Here is a 23,201-nt window from a genome sequence, read left to right as displayed (position 1 = left end):
TCAGTTTGGGTACTTGCCAATACAGAGCAGTTAATGAGATGGTACTTAAACATTAAACAATGACTTTAGAAACATTTCTTTTATTAGGAACTCAGCAGTCTGCTGTCTTAACACTTGCATTTATCTTGAAATACCTTTATTTTTTTTATTATTATTTTATTAACCTTTATTTAACCAGGCAAATGTCATTGAGATCACAGTTCTCTTTTGCAAGGGAGGCCTGGTCCTGAAGGCAGCCTAACATGCACGTTTTTGATCTGGAAAACCCATGCAAGCACGAGAAGAACATGCAAACTTCACACAAAGACTCCAGGTCCGACCGGGGATTGAACCCAGGACCTTCCTGCTGTGAGGCAACAGTGCTAACCACTGAGCCGTCATGCTCTAAACTATAATATTTTGGGGGGTTACTTGCAAAGAGGGAGAGGAAATGACATCACCAAGCATAAAACTGGTATGATCCAAAGCATTGGGGTGTTTTTATAAGTACAAGTACTTGAATTGTATTGGGGCCCAATAATCACCAATGACAAACTGGGTCCCTGGTTTGCCATAAAATACATTCACTCAGCTTTAGTAAACAAAATATCCAAATTTAGCATTAGAGAAGTCTTCACTACCTGTTTTTATAAATATAATTTGGCAAACCCTTACAGAAGCAAGGCACTGCCTTGAATCATCTCTGGGTATTGATATTCTATTGGTTATCATTTTGTTCAAGGTTCTTTATCGTCATTCGCATCACAAGGTACAAGGTGAAACGAAATTTTGTTCCCTAGGTGCCAGTTGCACCCCAAAATAGCAAAAATATAAACTATAAAAAGAAAAACTGTATACAAGGATCTAAGATATAAAACTAAATAATAATGTGGTGTATTAAACAGCAGCAGTTCATTTCTGCTTTATGGCTTACTAAAATGTTGCATTGTCATCGTTTCCTTCATTTTGCTTTTCTAAAAAATAAAAAAGTCAGCTCTCCTCTTTATTCTGTCAAATAAAAAAAAAATAAAAAAACAAGATTGTATTGTTAAAAATGTCATGCAAGCCCAATGGTTTAAAGGTTTCTAGATACTGGCATAAATAAAACAAATAGGAGGCAGAAAACTAATCAACAAAATGTTTACTTTTAATCAGCTGGTCACTTTTCCTAATTAAAACCAAGAATTTAAAACCCATTTCAAAAATGGGATTAAATACATTGTTCACCAAGGTGTCAGGTTTCCCTTCACAAAAAGTGAAAAAAGTATTTTTAAAGACTTTGCCACTTTGTGGATGGAGCCGCTCAACAGTCAACCAGCACTGCAGCATTAATAATTACACTGAAGATAATCAGATTATTTAAAAACACACTCAGTCTTGAAAATACATATGCATTGTTTTGTTGGACTCAATCATATTTGTTAAAAATACAAATACAGCAACTTGTTTCACACAAACGTAAGAATAAAAGCAGAAAAAGTTCATTTCGCAAATGAATGATAAAAAGCAGATGATCAAAGATGATTTATGCAGAAATCGAAGGCACTGTCCACCTTTGAAATTCATGTTAAAACTTTGCTTTAGTGCAAAACAATCTGAAAGTTACTTTTCCTGCAAAGGCTTATTTGCATTTTACAAAAACTTCTCCATCCATCCCTTTTACTTTTCCTTTCCAGGGAGCTGGTTCCCATCTCCAGCAGCGAGAGGTGGGGAACACCCCTGGACAGGTCTCAAGTCCAACACAGAGACAAACTACTGTCCACTCACTCACCCATGGTCGTCCTGATCTTAAACAATAACGTCCAGTTCAATCAGAAACGCCGATTACTCGTAGATTCCAGTCAAAATATGACTCAAAAAGACTTGATGTCTTTAACATGTTTCCAGCCAAGTATAGAAAAATTATATTAATACAGAAGGGAAAAAAGTGCACATATTTACAAGAACATTCAAACCACAGTAAACAGTATTGCCCTTCTGCAGGTCAGTTATAGGGAATATGGTAATGCAGATGTTCATCCAGCAGATGTCGCTGTGTGACAAAAGACTGGTAAATGTTAGTGAATATGATGCATATAGTGAAGAACTTCTGTCTCCTGGGTTTGTGTACAATGGAGTGAATACACCGCTTGTCCCTTTATGCAGATGTGGAGCAATAATTCAAACATCTGGACCTTCAGTTTTCAGTTGATAACCTTTTGGAAGTTGGTAACTGAACTGCAAGTCATCATAAGACACTGGCAGAACGAGTGGGTTTCTTTCTTGAAACAAGTACGGTCATCGACAGGGACTAAAAAGAAATAAAATCAGTAGGCATTTCCAACTAGTAGTGCAACTGTGATCATTCTTTGACTTGAACAATTTTATAATAATTGGTACATTTCATAAAAGTGCTAAACAGTGTGGGTAACAGATAAACATTTACGTTAGTGCACTGCTACACCTCTTCCTTACTTGCTTGCTTATACGAGGAGAAAGACAAACATAACCCAGAAGGCTAAGAAACTTGTCTTTCTTTACGTAAACCAATAATAAATTTATTTATAACTAATAAATATAAAACCCAGAGGCTGAAACGTAACTCAAACTGACGAGGGACCGTTTTGATTTTTGATTTATGGAAAAACAAAAACTGGGAAAAAGTATGTTGATTGAATCTTTAACTGCTCTTCACCAGCATTTGTTAAAATCATGACCACCACATTCACAGCTTGGAGAAGGAACATTTAAAATCAAGTGGATATATTTTATATCTTAGATGTTAGATCAGCAAAACACAGCCTGTGGCCTTTCTTCTACATGGCAGTGAAGGGTCAAATAGCCCAACCGGACGAGATCCTGGTCGTTTTCTTTGCTGCCAAGGAAATAAAATTGGAAAAAAAAGAAGACTAGCCCTTTCCTAATCCCCCTTCAGCCACGGTATCCCTCAGTGCGATCATCAGGAGCCAACTGCACTGGCACCGGACGCCTCTCGTAAGGAGAGCGGGATATTTGAACGGCCTCGGGCTCCTCCTCTTCATACTCCAAGTTGTTGCCTCCTATGTATACAGAGCCCTTTCCATCCACGTTCCCTTCCAAGTTTTCAGACCCACTGTGGTTACCAGGCGACATCCCTATTTGCATGCGGACATCGTTTTCTGTCGATCCATTAACAGAAGGAACAAACGGTTCCTCATCCATCCCTTCGATGTTGGTGAGCAGAGGTGTGGGCGAGTCAGGCATCTCTACGACGTTGACCCACTCCGGACCTCTTGGTATAGTGAGCTGCGTTTCTACTGGCGTGAACGTCTTCTAAACACAAAAGAATTATTCAATGGTTAGCACTAAAATTGAAAATGTGGGGATTCAAGGAAAAGAAAATCACAGTCGATCAACTATGCTTACAATGGAGTTAGGTAAAGGAGACGAGGAGTTCGTCTTTTTGTGGTAAACCATGAAGACAATTAACGCAACTGCCAGCAGGATTACACCGCCGACTCCGATGAAGACAGCGGTGTGATCTGGAGGAACAGATGTGGAACAACACACAGTTACAAACACTGATTAAAAGAAGCTGCTTCACCCGTAAATCACTGATTTTTTTTAAAACTCTAAATAAAGACTGGGCATATTTTAGACAGAACAAAACTATAGCTGCAAATAAAGTTGTTTGGATCATTTTTGTTAAAGAAAAAACCTACAATGGTTAGAACCGACTTGAAACAGACAAAAGTAAGAATACAAAGTTACTGAAAATGAGTGAAGAGAATCAGACTCCTTACTGAATTTAATATCTAAATAAGTTTACGGCTGTTTATATGAAGGTGTAAACAATGAGGTGAATTCTGATTAATTCAATTTCAATTCAGTTTATTTCTATAGCACCAAGTCACAACAGAAGTCCTCTCAGGGCACTGAACAGAAACATTCATATATAAAAATATTAATTTAATATTATTTATCTGAGGAGCAGACTGCTTTGAATTTAACTCCATCACAGACTCTCATCTTGAACAAGCATGAAGACGACAGTGGAAAGGAAAAACTCCCTCATGAGGAAGAAACCTTTAGCAGAACCAGGCTCAGGACAAGCGGTCATCTGCTTCGACCGGCTGGGTTTGAGAGAAACAGATACACAATGGCAGGTCGAGAATCACGTTAAGATAGAAAAAGTATCAAATGAAAACTATTCAATTTTAACAATTCATTTAATGAAATGAGGTCAATTTGCCCTCCAGTAGTCTAAGCATATGGCAGCATAACAAGCCAACCCTAACTATAGGATTTATCAAAAAGGAAAGTCTTAAGTCCAGTCTTTAAACTGGACAATGTGTCAGCCTCATGGACAGAAACTGGAAGTTGGCTCCACAAGAGAGGAGCTTGATAACTGAAAGATCTTCCTCCCATTCTGCTTTTTGGAAACTCTAGGAACCACGAGTAAGCCTGCAGTCAGAGAGCGAAGTGCTCTGTTGGGAAAATATGGAACAATAAGCTGTTGAATATAAGATGGAGCTAGGTTGTTGAGAGCTTTGTAGGTTAGAAGTAAGATTTTGAATTCAATTCTGGATTTGACAGGGAGCCAACGGAGAGAAGCTAAAACTGGTGATAAATGATCTCTCCCACTAACTCCAGTTAAGACTCTGGCAGCATCGTTTTATTAAGTGAAGACTTTAAAGAAGTATGTGAACACCCAGATAATAAACCATTGCAATAGTCCAGTCTAGATGTGACAAATGCATGAACCACTTTTTCTGCATCATTTTTAGACAAGATGTTTCTAATTTTAGTGATATTACGCAGGTGGAAGAAGGCAGCTCTGGTAACGTTTTTAATGTGAGGGATAAAAGACATGTCCTGATCAAAAATAAAGATTTTTAACATTAGAGCTGGAGGCCAGATTAATGCCATCCAAGGAGGGAGAAAGACTGAAACATTTATTCTTAAGATGCTCAGGTCCAAAAACTAAAACCTCAGTCTTGTCTGTGTTCAAAAGCAGAAAATTTAGGGTCTTCCAGGTTTTTAATGTCTTTAAGACATGCTTGTAGTCCAAGTAACTGATTGGATTCACTGGGTTTCAAGGACAAATATAACAGTATCATCAGCATAACAATGACAATTTATCCCATGCTGTTTAATAACTTTACCTAATGGAAGCATATATAAAGTAAAGAGTATTGGCCCCGGCACTGAACTCTGAGGAACTCCATGACTAACATTGGTGTATGAAGAAGATTAATTATTTACATTTACAAATTGGAATCTATGAGATAGATATGATTTAAACCAATTTAGAGCTGATGAACATGCATCAAGACGTAAAAGACCTCCTGTTGGAGGAGTTATCCTTTAGCAAAGTGAAAAACACTACAAATACTGAATCAAACTTTAATTTACCGAGTTGAGGTTTTTTCATGGGCCCGGTGCAGTACTCTTGTTTTGGTTTGACCAACATCTTCTGTAGTTCGCCACTGATCTGCAGACAGTGCTTCTCCTGTGCTGCATCCACTAGCAGCTTCTTCTCACACACACTTTCCTCACACTCGAAGGAGTGAGGTTGTTCCTGCACACGCATCACACAACGGTTTATTTTGAATGGAACAACAATATGCATCAGCTGGATAAAAGAAACACAAGAAAACACACTAGAAGATGTCCACTGTGTGCAGCCTGACCTTGCCAGTTGTTTTAACAGTATACTTGAAAAGTGGAAGTTGTTCCATGTTGCTTTTCTTCTTCCTGCCCGTTTGACATTTGGACACCTTGTTGCCGTACAGCAGCCAGGGATGCTGGAAGCGGAACAGGACGTGGTCATCTGTCTGAGGAGTAACAGTAACAGAAGGCAGGTCCACAGAACCTGGAAACAAACAAGAACATCGGGTTATATTAATGCAACACAATGAAACATTAGGCATCATCTCTTAAATGCTGCTGTTTAGGGTTTTGTTACTCTTAACTGCAACAGTTTTTATTATTTTACATTTTTGCTGCCATTTTAGTGTCAACTCATCAGATCAAATGTTGCTGCGAACTCAATAAAAGCTGAAACAGCCACTCACATATCTTAGCTACCAAAGAGCCGTGGAAGTAGCTGAAAGTGATGCCACCTGGCGGAGAGGCCTCCGACTCATCTGGACCGACCACAGCTGTTACTGTAAGATAAAAGGAGTTGTCCGGATCTGACAGAAACGACAGGTTAGCCTGCAGAGGAGGTTGGTCGACCCAAAGTTCCTTATTGCAACTGAAAAGATGAAGAAAAGTAATTTAGTTTATTTAGGTTTATTTGTTTACTTTGACACATTATAATGATTTTTTTTTGTTTGCTTGTTTTAAACAAGTGGCACCCTGCTGTTAGATAACTGCTAATAGCATGTTAAATAATCCCTGTAATAAATGTGATAAAATGTCCATGAGTAATAACATAAATCCTGTTTTTTATACTTTGAGGGGGTATAAAACGTGTGTGTAGACTTTTATTTCCACTGTACATCCAGAATGTATACTGCTTGCACCATTCATAAAGAGCAGATATTAAGATGAAAGATGTTTTTTAAAAAAGGCTAAGACATGTGATCAGTAGTTTAAACTAAAAGAATAAAAAAAAAAAATATCATACTTGTCTAGTCCAGATTCTGAGTTAATAGTCACTCTGAATTTGAGCCCGGGTGTGATTTGGTCGTAGTCCCACGTAAGGATGTTCTGCAGGTTATGACAGTAAAGGGTCACATTTGTTGGTGGCGCCACTGTAAAGACAATTAAATCATCAAATTAAAAACATAGTTTCAACGACTTCAGACAAAGCCAAACCTTTTCCCAAACAAAACTTTTTCACTTAAAGTACAACTTGGGGTACAAACACAGAAATCAGATGAGTTGTCTTAATGAACCAGGACATTATATAGAAAGAGCTTTAATAAACATTATTGGTATCTTACTGTGCCTTTGTTTCAGGGACTTTAGAGGTCTGGGATTCGCGTTTAGTAAAAAAAAAAAACAACAAAAACACACCACTAGTGAGGGCCGTTAGAAAACAAGCTTCATAGCATTTTCCAACACAAGAACGACAAGTGACAAGTGTTGTACATGTATGAGAAGGGGTTTGCTGCAGACCAAAAGTGGGCATTTCTGGAGAATAGGCATTTGTAGAGGGCAAACACTGATTGGCTAGCTGTTTTTGCTGGCTCTTTAGGTAAGTTACGTCAGCTCTTTTTTAAAACTGAAGGTTTCTAAGAAACAGCGTTATATCTGCTGTCAAACACAAGATTTTCTTTTGTTCTTGGGTTGTAGCTGCACCTGACACAGGTTGTCTTGTGTGTGGTCTGGGTAAAATGAAATATGAAGCATCTGAAGCGAAACTTGCTCCTATTTGTCAAAAAGTCTGGTCTCAATTAAAGATCATGAGTCATGTAACGAGATAATGGCCCAAAACTAAAGCTAAAACCAAAATTTGCTCTTTAGAAGTTCTTCTACGAGATCTGATCTATGAAAGGAGCTGAAACATGGAGTAGGGTTGACCCTTCAAATGTGAGACAGCTGAGGAAGTTAACCAGTAAACAGAAATACCTGCTCCAGTTGCAGAAATCTTACAGAAACTGACAATCACTCATCTAGAGTGACTGCTTTAAAAAGGTTGATCAAGCAAATGTGAAGTTAAAGGTAACCTTCAAAACAACAACCAAAACAGATTTTGTTTTTACTGTAATGGCTAGATATTAAAAAACTAACATTTAGCCATCCCCACTACCCATTTATGTTGCTCTTATTTTGAAATGTAACTGGAAGTTCTGTGTTAAGAGAGGCAGAAAAAGAAGTCACGGAGACGCCGCCAATGTCGAACAGGTTAACACTATAGACATATGTCTGTGGTTAACACAATCTGCCAATAACGCCTTGCTTTTAGACATAATATGTCTGTGGTTAACACAAACGCCTTGTTTTTATCGTCCAATCAGATATGGCCCTCCAGATACGCCTTCCGTATTTGTCTGCAGAGATACCCACTTGACATGTATGGTAGTTTTCCTCCCTCAGCTTTGAGATTCAAACCTGGTAATCCAGAAACAAACTACTTCACAAACTCTCTTACAAATCCTTCATAAAAGTTAATAACATTTGGGTCAGAGCAAAACATCCTGAAATCCAAAGTAGCAAAAACAGAATTACAAAAATAACTTCTTTTTTTTAATCCCCTTTTTCCTGCTTGTTCTTACATTTTAATCTGCACCATTACAATAAGACCAGAACATTGGGGGGGGGGGGGGGGGGGGGGGTCTCCCTGGCTTTACAGATGCTGGATGTTTACCCAGTACGGTTACTTCCTTTTTTATGCTTCATTGCACAGCTAATCTACACACACACACACACACACACATATACACACAGTGATCTGTGCCCTGATGGCACAAGTTTTTATTTTATTTTTATAAAAAATTAATTTCAGAAAAGGCCTAAACTATTTCACCTTCTCTCCAAAGCAAAGTTATGTATATATAGATTTTTTTAAGAAAGTAGACTAACGGAGCTCCACATGTTTGCACATTACTTTCAGAGCCAGAATAGTTTTTTTATTATTAAGATTACAACAACAATTTAAAAGCTGACTAAAACTAATAAAAGCCAGAGAAAAATAGACACAAAAAACTTCTTATTTTGAAAGTGAACTTTGGCCAGTTTGAGTAAATCTTGTCAGATGAGTTAGCAGATTACACAAAACACATGTGAGTCACATACAGTGTGAAAAAGTACACACACAGGTTTCATTTCCACTTGTGAATTCATATGTCTCAACGTGACATCACGCTCCAAACACACACACACACACACACACACACACAAAGAACAACAGTGCGGATGTGAGAAGCAGTTCGCCAACTGTTCAAAAGTGTCAACCACAGAAAACAAGTGGGCCGCTGAGGCTGTCACCCACAAGCACACACACCTCACACATTCACAGAAGTGTTCACTCATAGTTGTGTGAAGGATTCAATTTTAAGGAACGGATATTAGATAATAAATGCTAACTTTGGTTATTAGTATTGTTAGCTGCGTGTGAGAACATTTGGACACTAAAGAGAAGAAACATAACGACAACAAGATCTGCTACAAAATATAAAAACATTCAAAAGAGAATGTTTACCTTAAATACACTTTGGGCAGAGGAATACTTTTATTACCTTGTAAAAATAATCTGAAGCAACAGAAAATACTCGTGCTCTTGTTGCTGAAAAAGCAAAACCATCTGACAGAAGCAGGAAGAGAAAGCTGATGGTATCAGGCAGAAAAATGAGGTTACTTGTTCTGCAAAACAATGTTTCTCTGCAGCACAAATCCACAAACGGACTGAAGCTATTCAATTGATGTGTCAGTGCACAAAGTGTTCATATTAACCCTTACTTGATATTCAACAAAGTTCAGTCAGGTCATCTGGACGGTTTCTTTTTTGTTGAGAAGTTTCGTCCTTCATCCAAAGGACTTCATCAGTCCAAGGAGCCACAAGAAACTTAGTCTCACAAGAAGCATCCTCCCATAGTGGACCAACCAGTTTGCTGGTGATAAGATGGTTTCTGGGGTCCTCTTCCCCGTTGCCTCCTATGAAGCAGCCATAGCCAAAGTGGTTCAAAACATCAAAGTTCATGCGCAATAATCCAAGTTAAAAAAATAAATAAATCCAACAACGTTCAGTCAGATCACCTGGGCAGTTTTTCTTTTTTTGAGACGTTTTGTCTTTCATCCAAAGGACTTCATCAGTCAGAGGAGCCACAACAACTATGGCCCACTATGTGAGAGTGCTACTTGTGGGTTTGTTGTGGCTCTGCCGCCTGATGAGGTCCTTTAGATGAAAGATGAAATGTCTCAACAACAACAAAAAGAAACCATCCAGCTGGCCTGACTGAACTGTGTTGTTTTTACCTGGATTTTTGAGCATGAACTGTAATCTTGATATTCTTTGAGTCCTGAGTGTCAAAGGTGTTACTGTCATTTGTATGTTTTAGCATCTTTGCTGTGAAACCTTCTGTAAAGGTAAACTCACTTTTCATCAGAGTATAAGTTCAATCACATCCACAGAATTTGTTGCCATAAAAGTAAAAAAAAAAAAACCAACTAAAAAGTATACTTCAAGGGAATGTGAAGAATAAGCCATAAAAAAAAACATGTACATACCCATGTGTCCTTCCTGTAAAGCGCCTGAAGCTCAGAGCTTTAACTGAACACATCAAGGCAGCCTAATTTCCTGTTTCATTCACAGACTTTTAGGCATGCAGTTCTTTCTAAATGCACGTGTGTGCACAGCTCAGAGGGATAATGAGCCCATATTAAGATCTTAACCTGCTGGGACAAGTCCAGCTGCTCGTGTTACGTATCACAGAAATCCCTCGACTCATTCCTGTGTTTTGATCTTCTTCAGTGAACCGATATTTGTAAAATAAATCATCATTTCTGTCTCTAACATTTTAAAGAAATAAATAAATCAAAACACCACCGACAACAATGACGGCTTGTTCTTTTTCTTTCTCCTTCTTTTCGCTGCTCCCTTCTTCAGGGTTCACCACAGCAAACTAAGCCGCATGAAGACGTGGTAATTATTTTTACTCCGGATGTCCTTCCTGATGCAACCACAGACCACCGAGCTACCACAGCCCTCTGTGTGGAGCAGAGAGCTGCTATCCAGGACACCTGGGGGAGCAGATGGGGGTTTCACCTTTCTCACATTTTGATGCTGTCGGTATGGAGAGTTGAACCAGCGATTTTCCGTTTACAGGCCCACCTTCTCTAACCTCTGCACCACCACTCCCCGCTGCTTCAGCATCAATACAACTTTAACAACAATACAGATGATTAAATGCTCAATAGAAATCAAAACCAGAATTATATATATTATTAATGAACTACTGGTATAACAAAGTCTTTTGGTACCGTTCAGCCCCAGAAATGTGAAACGTACACGTTACAACTACAAACTAACAAAAGCTCAATGGACGGCTGGTAATGGATCAAAATCAGAAACATTGATCCATTACCAAACTTTGATTAGGGTGTTTGCAAATGTTAATCAACTATGCTCAAATGGATAAAACATTCACCTAAAAGTTAACTTTAAATATGAAGAAAGTTCTGAAACTGAGGCTGCATTTGTTGCATGCTTTTTGTAACAATTTTTTAAACTCATTTAATCTATTTACCCGTTTGAATAACCACTTTTTAAATATCAAAATGTAAAAGATGATTTAATTAGGGCTTATATTCCAAAGTTTACAGAAAAGTTTTTCCCTAAGCTTTACAACCAAAATTATTATTTTTTTTAAATGCTGTAAAATTAAAAAAGTTAAGACATATTTGGTATATTTATGAGCAAAATTATCACTTCAGCTTTCAATTAGTTTAACTTTTTTTTTTTGCATTTACAGTGTTTGCCAGGAACGTGCTGAGGTGAATTTCATTTCTTGTAAAACTGTCAGGTTGATGGCAACTCAATAACCTGTAAAAGGCGTGTTCGGTGCCGTTTCTGTCCAACTCCAAAAACAGGTCCTACATTTTTCTTTTCTTTAAAGGTTTGACGTAACCTTAATCTTCCCATGGGATGGGAATCTGTTGCACGAGCCACAAATGAAAGCGATTTAAAAAGGAAAGTCCCGATCACATGCAGCTGAAGTTTCTGCTGTGCACAGTGACTCATCATCAGATCGCTTCAAAGCAAATCTCAGAGGTTTCACCAAAATATTCAAACACATGAACACACATGGCAACATGCTCAAACATAAAGAGCAGCTCCTCTGACATGAGTCTGCACAAAACAATATGAATATATTCTTTATATTTTGAACTCAAGGACTCTTCACGAGCAACAAAAAGCCATAAAGCTCTTCACATACAGTGCCTTGCGAAAGTATTCGGCCCCCTTGAACTTTTAAACCTTTTGCCACATTTCAGGCTTCAAACAAATATATAAAATTGTAACTTTTTTTGTGAAGAATCAACAAGTGGGACACGATCATGAAGTGGAATTAAATTTATTGGATGTGTCAAACTTTTTTAACAAATAAAAAACTGAAAAGTGGGGCGTGCAATATTATTCGGCCCCCTTGCGTTAATACTTTGTAGCGCCGCCTTTTGCTGCAGTTCCAGCTGCAAGTCTCTTGGGGTAAGTTTCTATCAGTTTTGCACATGGAGACACTGAAATTCTTGCCCAGTCTTCTTGCAAAACAGCTCGAGCTCAGTGAGGTTGGATGGAGTGCGTTTGTGAACAGCAGTCTTCAGCTCTTTCCAGAGGTTCTCGATTGGATTCAGGTCTGGACTTTGACTTGGCCATTCCAACACCTGGATACATTAATTTGTGAACCATTCCATTGTAGATTTGGCTTTATGTTTTGGATCATTGTCTTGTTGGAAGATAAATCTCTGTCCCAGTCTCAGATCTCTTGCAGACTCAAACAGGTTTTCTTCCAGAATGGTCCTTTATTTGGCCCCATCCATCTTCCCATCAATTCTGACCATCTTCCCAGTCCCTGCTGATGAAAAGCAGGCCCAAACCATGATGCTGCCACCACCATGTTTGACAGTGGGGATGGTGTGTTCAGGGTGATGAGCTGTGTTGCTTTTACACCAAACATATCGTTTTGCATTGTGGCCAAACAGATCGATTTTATCCTGATGCATGCTCAATAATCCAGGTAGAAAAATCTAAAAAAGTTAAATCTGGTCCTCTGGACAGTTGCCCTCTGTGAACAGTAAACAGCCATCAGTGTGCTAATGATCCATTGTTATGCTGATGGTCCTTCTTGAGCATGTGATCAGCTGGTTTTGGTTGTCAGCAGCAAAACTGGTTGATCCACCCTGAGACGGTGCTATTTAAGAGACTGAGCTGAATACAGCTCCTCAGACTGAGGAAGTCTCTCGGATGAGAGACGAAACGTTTCTACATTTTTTTGTTAATTTGCTTTGTTTTGTTTTTTTGAATGTCCAGAGGACCAGATTTAACTTTTTTAGATCGATTTTAGTTTCATCTGACCAGAGCACCTTCTTCCACATGTTTGGTGTGTCTCCCAGGTGCTTGTGACAAACTTTAAACACCACTTTTTATGGATATCTTTGAGAAATGGCTTTCTTCTTGCCACTCTTCCATAAAGACCAGATTTGTGCAGTGTACGACTGATTGTTGTCCTATGGACAGACTCTCCCACCTCAGCTGTAGATCTCTGCAGTTCATCCAGAGTGATCATGAGCCTCTTGGCTGCATCTCTGATCAGTCTTCTCCTTGTTCGAGATCAAAGTTTAGAGGGACGGCCGGGTCTTGGTAGATTTGCAGTGGTCTGATACTCCTTCCATTTCAATATGATTGCTTGCACAGTGCTCCTTGGGATGTTTAAAGCTTGGGAAATCTTTTTGTATCCAAATCTGGCTTTAAACTTCTCCACAACAGTATCTCTGACCTGCCTTGTGTGTTCCTTGGTCTTCATGATGCTCTCTGCGCTTTGAACAGAACCCTGAGACTATCATAGAGCAGGTGCATTTATAAGGAGACTTGATTACACACAGGTGGATTCTATTTATCATCAGTCATTTGGGACAACATTGGATCATTCATTGATCCTCACTGAACTTCTGGAGTGAGTTTGCTGCACTGAAAGTAAAGGGGCCGAATAATATTGCACGCCCCACTTTTCAGTTTTTTATTTGTTAAAAAAGTTTGACACATCCAATAAATTTCATTCTACTTCACGATTGTGTCCCACTTGTTGTTGATTCTTCACAAAAAAATTAAATTTTATATCTTTATGTTTGAAGCCTGAAATGTGTCAAAAGGTTGAAAAGTTCAAAGGGGCCGAATACTTTCGCAAGGCACTGTAAGTCACGACACTTTCAACATGATATGACATGATAGTTGCGCAACAGTGCACACAACACAACACACAGTCATGTCTCTGAAGTTTGCTGTAAAAATAGATTTAAAGCAGGAATTAAAAATCATTTGGATAAATTGATTAAAAAAAAACCTATCTGGCAGAGTCAAAGAACACTTGATCAAGATACAAGGATTTAAATTTGTTCCCCAGCAGCTAAAACTGAACAATTTTATAACAAAAAATATATATAGTGTCAGAGCTGACCAATGTAAATCACAATATTTTGTCTGTATGCAAGTATAAAAATAAATAAACAAACAAAATAATCTGGATGTTGCCAAATGCAAATTTGCTAAAGTTGCCCCTCACTACTTTGCAGTTCAACGCTCGCGGTTTTTCAACAAATGTCAATTTTAATATTACTGACATGACGGGACAGAGATAAAAAGTTAACGAAAAAATACTTCGGACAGGTGCCACCATTTTGTAGTTTTCTTTCAATACGCCTACACTGTATCGCAAGTCAAAAGAACTACATTACCCAGAAGCCAACAGTGCTTCCGGTCGCTGCTTTCTGCCAGAATAGAGGGGAAAGTTTTGCAACACAGTCAGAAGTAACAATCTATCTATTAAGATCACAGACCAGGCAGGAAAGTCGCAAATACAAACCGGATTCCAAAAAAGTTGGGACACTAAACAAATTGTGAATAAAAACTGAATGCAATGATGTGGAGGTGCCAACATCTAATATTTGATTCAGAATGGAACACAAATCACAGATCAAAAGTTTAAACTGAGAGAATGTATCATTTTAAGGGAAAAATCTGTTGTTTCCAAATTTCATGGCGTCAACAAATCCCAAAAAAGTTGGGACAAGTCCATTTTTACCACTGTGTGGCATCCCCCCTTCTTCTTACAACACTCAACAGACGTCTGGGGACAGAGGAGACCAGTTTCTCAAGTTTAGAAATAGGAATGCTCTCCCATTCATGTCTAATACAGGCCTCTAACTGCTCAATCGTCTTGGGCCTTCTTTGTCGCACCTTCCTCTTTATGATGCACCAAATGTTTTCTATAGGTGAAAGATCTGGACTGCAGGCTGGCCATTTCAGTACCCGGATCCTTCTCATACGTAGCCATGATGTTGTGATTGCTGCAGAATGTGGTCTGGCATTATCATGTTGAAAAATGCAGGGTCTTCCCTGAAAGAGATGACGTCTAGATGGAGCATATGTTGTTCTAGAACCTGAACATAGTTCTCTGCATTAATGGTGCCTTTCCAGACATGCAAGCTGCCCATGCCACAAGCGCTCATGCAGCCCCATACCATCAGTGATGCAGGCTTCTGAACGGAGCGTTGATAACAACTTGGGCTATCCTTGTCCTCTCTGGTCCGGATGACATGGCGTCCCAGTGTTCCATAAAGAACTTCAAATCGTGACTCATCTGACCACAGAACAGTCTTCCATTTTGCCACACTCCATTTTAAATGACCCCTGGCCCAGTGCAAACGTCTGAGCTTGTGGAGCTTGCTTAGAAATGGCTTCCTCTTTGCACTGTAGAGTTTCAGCTGGCAACGGCAAATGGCACAGTGGATTGTGTTCACTGACAATGCTTTCTGGAAGTATTCCTGAGCCCATTCTGTTATTTCTTTGACAGTGGCATTCCTGTTTGAGTTGCAGTGACGTTTAAGGGCCCGGAGATCATGAGCATCCAGTAGAGTTTTACAGCCTTGACCCTTACGCACAGCGATTGTTCCAGATTCTCTGAATCTTTTGATGTTATGCACGGTTGATGATGAGAACTTAAAAGTCTTTGCTATTTTACGCTGGGTAACATCATTCTGGTATTGCTGCACTATCTTTCTGCGCAACAATGGAGGAATTGGTGATCCTCTTACCATCTTGGCTTCTCAGAGACACTGACACTCTGAGAAGCTCTTTTTATACCCAATCATGTTGTCAATTGACCTAATTAGTGTTAATTGGTCTTCCAGCTGTTCGTTATATGCTCAATTTCCTTTTTCCAGCCACTTATTCCTACTTGTCCCAACTTTTTTGGGATTTGTTGACACTGTGAAATTTTGAATCAACATTTTTTTCCTTTAAAATGTTACAATTACTCAGATTAAACTTTTGATCTGTCATCTATGTTATATTACAAATAAAATATTGACATTTGCCATCTCCACATCATTGCATTCAGTTTTTATTCACAATTTGTTTAGTGTCCCAACATTTTTGGAATCCAGTTTGTAATCCTGAAGCTCAATTATCCACGTGCTCATCAACCTGGACGGGGTGGTGGGCTTCATCGCTGCAGGATAGGTCTGCAGAACCAGAACCGAGCCGGAACAGAGCTCCTGGTCTGCAGAGCCGGTGAGTAAGATTTTGCAGTACTGTACAGTACATATACGTATGTAGTTAAAATTATGTAGGTTTAAGAGTTTAGAACATTTCAAGAGTGTGGGAAGGGTTTATAAAGCATTAAAATATATTTAAATACTAAAATAAATATATGTTCCTACTTTGCGGATTTCATCTATCGTGGGGGTGTTTGGAATGTAACCCCGATAATAGAGGGACTATTGTATGTTGCAACAACAGGATTGGGTGGACGGGTGGGGGACAGTTTGTCAAGTTATGGTGAAATTAACTTTTTCCCAACAGTTTCAAAGGACATCAAAAAGCAAAAGTAACAAATAAATTAATTAATAAATAACTGCAGTTAGAAAGCTGATTTTCCCGCCTATGTTTTAACTAAGTCTCTCAAAATCCCATGTTAACATCTGGACAGATTTGAACAAGAATTAGACGAACTCAAAATCTTATTTCCATGTACATAAAAGTGCAATTCTGTGGTAGTTTTGTGGAGAAGTAAAGCAGCTGACATGGACAAAAAACAAAACAAGCAAGCACCGTCAGCTTTCTTCGTGTCGACTGAATCAAGGATTCAAGGACTTAAGGTTCTTTATTGTCATTCACACCACATGTGGTACATGAGGTGGAATGAAATTGTGTACACAGGGTCCCAGTTACATCCAACAAAAGTATAAAATGTAAAAGAAAGACATTAATAAGATCCAAGATGTGAACTAAGAAAATGTTAACTAAAAATACACTAAGCATCAGTAGCATAGTATAGCAGTATCAATAAATCCTCCCTGGATTGGATAGACTTGGACTGTCAGAAATTAAAAATGGCTCACGTGAGACAAAAGGGAATTGGTTTAACCTCTTAAGCCCCAACTCCTGGTACCGGGGGAAGATTTGAACTTTTTTGTTCTACTTTCATTACTGCAAGTTCTCTTGGTTAAGCATAGACATGCGTGGTATCCATAGAAATTTCGGAACTTTGCTAAAAGCTGATGAACCATTTATACAAACACCAAACGGTTAAAACAAGCAGTTGAATCAGCGAGTAAACAAACCCCATAAAATGATGTCACCGCTAAACTGTCTCAGTTGTTCACCACGCAGCATGTCTGTTCTCTTACCCATTTCAAAAATGTTTAATCCCAATCCACCCAGGATTCGATCAACCAGCAGCAAAGAACACCAGAATTATCACCCGTGTTAGAAAAACAATCTAGAAACTTTACTGCTTTGTTTGGTCATTTTTTCTTAAATCCACCAGAACAGAAATATATTTACCAAGCAACTACATCTCCCAGTATGCTTTGCAAAAATTTTCCCAGCCAAATTCTTCCGTACTGACCCAGTTACAAGGAGTTCATTGAAAAAAGGTATAATTCACTCAGCCTGTGTTACACGCCTTTGTCTGTTGGTGATTTGGTGGGACTGACGTGACGGATTATTTTAAGGTTTTCAAAATAATTTTATAAATAAAAGTCTGAAAAGTGAGTCAGGACTTCGTAGAACCACCTTTCTCTGCAGTTGCAGATTGTGTTTCTATGAGCTTTGTATGTTTAGTGACTAAAACTTTTGCCCAATCTTTGTAAAATAGCTGTGGTTCAGTCCTTCTCAAATAGTGGGACGCGCAGGGGAGCGATGCCAGGGGGTGGTGCGTGTGACCCCGGGGAACATCTTTTGCCACAGGGAGTAGTTTATTTTTTGCACCATTCTCATTTTGACAGGGTGCGTTCAGGTACCGGCAACTGTTCGCTCGTATCCAGCAACACTCAGGCTTACTAATAATAAAGTTACGAACAAATATGACTGCCTTGTCTTTCGGGGAGCCATGCTTGAACCGTGTTGCTCCCCTCTGGTGCTGAGACAATAAATAAATAACTCAACATCTCCGCTGCTGTTTTCATGACGCTCTGGGCGCTTGTCACCCACCGCATGCATGCGACTAAGCGAGAGCTACACCCGCCCCCTCTTTCCTCTTTCGCAGAAGGCCATGGACATTCTTCTTCCTTTTGCAACATCTTATCTTTGTGAGATTGACTTTGCTGCTGTTGCTGCTCTGAAGACCAAGTCCAGGACCCAGCTAAACATTGAGCAGGAGCTGAGAGTTGCAGACAGTATCATGCTTCAAACTCTGCTTCGAAAAGCTGTGCACTGCAAAACGTGCTCATTGTAGCCATTAATCCTGCCTTCTTCATTTTGATTAAAAAATAAATCAGCACAAATTGTTTTATTCATTTTTGTTTTGTAGGTCAAAGTGCTTTATATAGCACTCCTTAGTTAAAATGTTGCTGATCAATTTGAATTTATTATTTATTGATTAAATTTTACTTTTCAGTATCAAATGGTCAAAAATGTTTACAGTTTAAATATCAAATGGTCAAAAATGTTTACAGTTTAAATAAGGATAGAAGTTTGTTTTGTTTTTTTTCCAGGCAAGTTGATGCATTTTAAGCCTTTTCTGTTACGGACTTAAAAAAAAAAAACAATTAATAAAGTTATTCTTTGTTGTACGTTGATCTGTATTTATTTTTTGTTTTCTTTAATGTTAATAAAAATACAACAATTTTATAGACAAATTATACTATTTACAGTCGCGGCAGAGAGTTGGGGGGGCACAAAATGATTACTTCTTCCTGGGGGTGGGGTAACAGAAAATTATTGAGAAGCACTGATTTAACTGCATCCATCTTTCCACCATTGAAGAAAAGCAACCCCACAGCATGATGCTGCCACTTCTATGTCTCAGTGGGGATGCTGTGTTTAGAATGATGTGCAATGTTTTCTGCCACATGCAGCGTTTTGCTTTAAAACCAGAAAGTTAAATTTTGGTCTCATCTGATCAGAAACCTTTTTTCCACACATTTATTTGTGGTAAACTACAAACAGTGCGTTGTTCCTTCCAATCTTAAAGCCATTACCCATAAAGGCCATGTTTATGGAGAGGTCAACTAAAAGTTGTCCAACAAACTGATTGTCCCAACTGAGCAGTGCATCTCTGCAGCTCAGGGGTTCTTGGCTGCTTCTCAGAGTTAATGCGCTCCTTGCTCGGTCACCGTTTAGGCGGACGGCCATGTCTTGGTAGGAGCAGAGCTGTGCCAGACTATTTCCGTTTTCACATGACAGATTGAACAGCGAGACAGTTAAAGCTTGGAAGATTGTTTATTAACTTCACCCTGCTTTAAACTTCTTGACTGATCATCAGTGCTCTGTAACAAACCTCTGAGATCTTAACAAAACAGGTGTAGTTACACTGAGGTTAAACAACACACAGGTGGACTCTATCAACTACGTGACTTCAGATGACATTGGCTGCATTGGATTTTGGTGAGGGGTCTCAGAGTAAATAGGACTGAATACTAATGCATGTCACACATTTCTGATTTATTTTTAAATATTTTGAAAACCAGATAACTTAATTATGTGCCATCTTACTTTGGCCCATCACAAAAAAAATCCATGTAAAACACTTTGAAGTTTAAGTGTTTAAGTGTAACATGACAAAACATAAAAAGGTTTGAGGAGTGTGTGAACACCTTTTCAAAGCGCTGCATATATTCATATAGTTTTAGTCTCCTGTTTGCACAAAGAAGGGCAGAACTTCTTTAGACAAGAGCAGTTTTATTATTTGATATGTAAATAATTTCTCTGGGACGATTAAATCCATGAATAAGACTCAAAATCTGTGGGTTTAAAGGACAGAAATGTTGATATTAACACAAGATTTGAGTCAATAATCTGACCAAAGCAGTTTTCAGCTTATAGCCATATCTACCTAATTCTAAAACTGAGTCCAGACTGTTGTGCGTAATTATAGATTTTGCAAAAGTAGTTTAGTTTTACCACACTATGTTAATGAGCTCAGACATCCAGCAGTGTGTGGATGTTGCTAAATGATGGCAAATCAATGTTAAGCTACTAGTTCAACAAGAGTTACGCGTGTTGGAAATGGTAACATCAGACTTTAATAAAACTGCTCTTAGACACAAGAAATTAGAAAGGCATCTGAAGCTACTTTTTTCACCCAGTAATGACTGTTTTTTTTTATTATTAATTGAAAGATAATGAAACAGTTGTTTCGTGCTGACTAAACTGGATGTGTGGTTAAGGATAAATGAATGTCAAGAGTATTGTTCAGTAAAATTCTGTCCTAGAACAGTAAGTTTTCCCCAAATATTTAAATTAATGTCATATTTTCCAAATAGGTACTCAAAGTGACCCATATTACTCTTCTCACGTGATTTATTTTTCCCCTCACACAAATCAAAATTTGTGAGAGGAACTGAAATGCTTTCAGAAGTTCCAGCTTGTAAACCAGTTAAGTTTTCCCATCTTCAATAGAGCTTTAATTGGCACTGGAGGATTCCTCCCATGAAGACTGAAATACTTCATCATTAAACAAAGGTGAAGACTCGGAATGATGCTAGAAAAACTATAATAATATGGACGTCATTGTGTCGACAGGATATTTTACTGGACTGCCATAAGGCAACATATAATTTCACAACCAAAAGCATATGTATATGATAAAGGCCAGCCAACAGTGAGTAACAAATCAATAAAAACATTGAACACATTTCCAACCAAGGTGTTGTGAAAAGAATGGTTAAAAAAATACCATTATTCTGAAGGAATAAAAAGCTCATCTTACTCTTCTAAATAAAGCAAATGGTTTGGGTCTCAGATTTATTTTAGAGGCTCAGAAACAAAAAAAGTGGAAGCATCACAGACTGGCAAAACAGTTGCATCCAGGATCACAGGTTCCTTTTTTTAAACTTTGCATTCTTTACATATTTGAAACTATGTGATTTTCTTTCTGTAAACGTGCATCATGTGTACTCATGTTTGTTTGTTTGCAAATACCAAACATATTTATCCAGCCTACTTGCATCAGCTTCTTATGAATTAAAAAAAAAAAGTTAAATATAACGGAAAACACAACTGTAAGAGTTGAGTAATACTGAAAAACTACAAAGAGGAAATGAAGACAAACCCCAAAAAACCTTCAGCAAGTCCATTGTGTTGCTTTGACGCTTCATGTTTGGCAACTCGTTTATAGTGCATGAAAAGGTGACATTATAATTTCAGCTTAAACACTTATCTTTTAGGACTGTTATTATGCAAATTAAATACTAAACAGTAACAGTACTAGCTCGTTTTAGAAAACACCTAGCATCACAGTGGTGCAGCACTCTTGCTAACTGTTAGCTAGCTCCGGGATTCACCGTGTTTTCCTGCGATAAAGACGCCCACGCCGCTTTACACACTCAGCTACATTAAATGATTTTTTTTTTCTAACAATCGACGTTACATGGGGGAAAGTATCATTACTCGAACACTAAACAAAAAAAGAGCCACATATACATGTCATGTAGAGAGCACCCCTACTCACCCTGAGCGAACAGGGGCTCCGTCTTCAGGAAAACCAGGAAAACCAGGAGGAATTTAGTTAAACCCATCTTGTTTTTTACAGCTAAACTTGATTTTGCTTCAGGTTTTATAACTACAAAAAAGGCAGAGCGGCAGCACGTTTCGCCGTGAAGTTGTAGGACAACAGCGGCTAGCTTCTCCTCTGGATCAGAACCCAAGCTTCTGTCCGAGCGCCGCTGGAGCTTCCTGATGTCATCAGTGCTGCATTTAGGCAACCTCGGAAATATGACTTTCAAAACTTCGATTAGAGGCAGGAGGACAACAAAGCTTTACAGAAAGGCAAACTTTTGTTTATTTCCTGTATTTATCAATGTAGATGCGTTTTTTTAAAATCAGTGCGTATTTTTTTCCATCATTTACTTTAATTCCTGATTGTCTTTTTACTTTGTCCCATTTAACGCAGGCTGCACAGCAGGTGGTTAGCCCCAGCTGGGCCTTTTCTGTGTGGTTAGGTCACTAGTCGTGTGAGCGTGACTCCTTTAGGAGCAGCAGCTGGTTTTCACTCCTACAGAGGAAACATATAATAGCTTCATGCATCTGGGACCTTATGCTTTCAGTACCTCCTGACCATAAGTGAGGGTTGAAACATAAATGGGATGATAATTTGAAAAGCTTTGTCTTTTGGCTCAGCTGCCTTTTCACTAAAACAAACCAGAACAACACTTGTATTCCTCCAGATAAAGCACGATCCATCGGTCCACAATACGGTGGTAAAAAAAAGTTAAACACAAAAACAAGCAAGTGTTTAAGCTAGTGTAGTAAACAAGTTGTTCATATTAGTGCAATTCACCTGAACTATGCAAAATAAAACTACACATTAGAGAGAATTCTATTTTTGCAAATGTTTCTATCTCTGTTTCTTTTTTATGCTAATATTTAGCATATGAAAAGATATGTCCCACAGCACTTGAATGTAGCAAAAGCTGGCTCATGCCATGGAAATCACCCTCAGTTCTTCCAGCAGCAGATACCTGAGAACAGCTCCTTTCCTGGCCAAGAAACACATTTGCACGTGAACTTGACAGACAAAGACAATTTAAAAAGTAACTTTTAGAGACAAAATGTTTTCAAACAGACCCAGAAATCCTTGGATGTATCATTCATTCAACCTTTATTTAGACGGGTAAATCCCATTGAGCCTAGAGGACTCATTTACAAGAGAGACCTGATTTCAACAAAGAATGATGACAACAATGGACAACAGTGACAACAATAGACATAAAAAGGCATACAGATTTTTTTTTTTTAACAAATAGGATGGCAAAAAAAAAGAAAAGTAACAAAAAACAGCTAGATTATAAGGCAAATGTAGAAAACTAAAAACAGGAACATGTCTGCATGTCTGTATCGTAAGCCTTTATGTAACAACATATTTCTCAATAAATGGGAAAAAAATGAAGATTATGGCTGATTTGTCAAACTATCACTGTACCTTTTTTTTTGGGGGGGGGGGGGGGTGTCACTTTTAAAAAGCATGTTTAAATGTTCTATTGATAATTAGGATGTTCTTTGTTTCAGCTTATTCATAACAAGTGCAGGCTTTCAGTCAGGGCAGTAACTAAAGTTGAACTCCATGTGTTTCAGCTTCCTCAGTGGGACACATCCC

The 23,201-nt window shown here is 38.5% G+C and overlaps 1 protein-coding gene across 1 annotated transcript; it reads right to left on the bottom strand.

Annotated features, from left to right (window-relative positions):
• Positions 1-2,711: 2,711 nt before the first annotated feature.
• ifngr1l (interferon gamma receptor 1-like) lies at positions 2,712-21,753 on the bottom strand. Its single transcript, XM_037686013.1, has 7 exons — positions 21,558-21,753; positions 6,572-6,698; positions 6,015-6,196; positions 5,631-5,812; positions 5,353-5,518; positions 3,364-3,479; positions 2,712-3,270 (listed from the first exon to the last, which is right to left on the bottom strand). The coding sequence occupies exons 1-7, from the start codon at positions 21,622-21,624 to the stop codon at positions 2,890-2,892; spliced, it is 1,221 nt and encodes a 406-aa protein (XP_037541941.1). The 5' UTR covers positions 21,625-21,753; the 3' UTR covers positions 2,712-2,889.
• Positions 21,754-23,201: the final 1,448 nt, after the last annotated feature.

This window comes from Nematolebias whitei, chromosome 1, assembly GCF_014905685.2.
Source record: "Nematolebias whitei isolate Nwh7 chromosome 1, NemWhi1, whole genome shotgun sequence".
In the NCBI taxonomy this organism is placed as follows: domain Eukaryota; kingdom Metazoa; phylum Chordata; class Actinopteri; order Cyprinodontiformes; family Rivulidae; genus Nematolebias; species Nematolebias whitei.
The sequence above is the reverse complement of the archived record's forward strand: the minus strand, read 5'-3'. Positions and strand labels throughout refer to the sequence as shown.

Excerpts from the sequence above, each read along its gene's own strand:
- ifngr1l (XM_037686013.1), bottom strand. The coding sequence starts at position 21,624 with ATGGGTTTAACTAAATTCCTCCTGGTTTTCCTGGTTTTCCTGAAGACG. Across the intron at positions 6,197-6,571 it reads TCAGAATCTGGACTAGACAA|TTGCAATAAGGAACTTTGGG; the intron begins GTATGATATTTT and ends TCATCTTTTCAG. Across the intron at positions 3,271-3,363 it reads CTCCTTTACCTAACTCCATT|AAGACGTTCACGCCAGTAGA; the intron begins GTAAGCATAGTT and ends TTTTGTGTTTAG.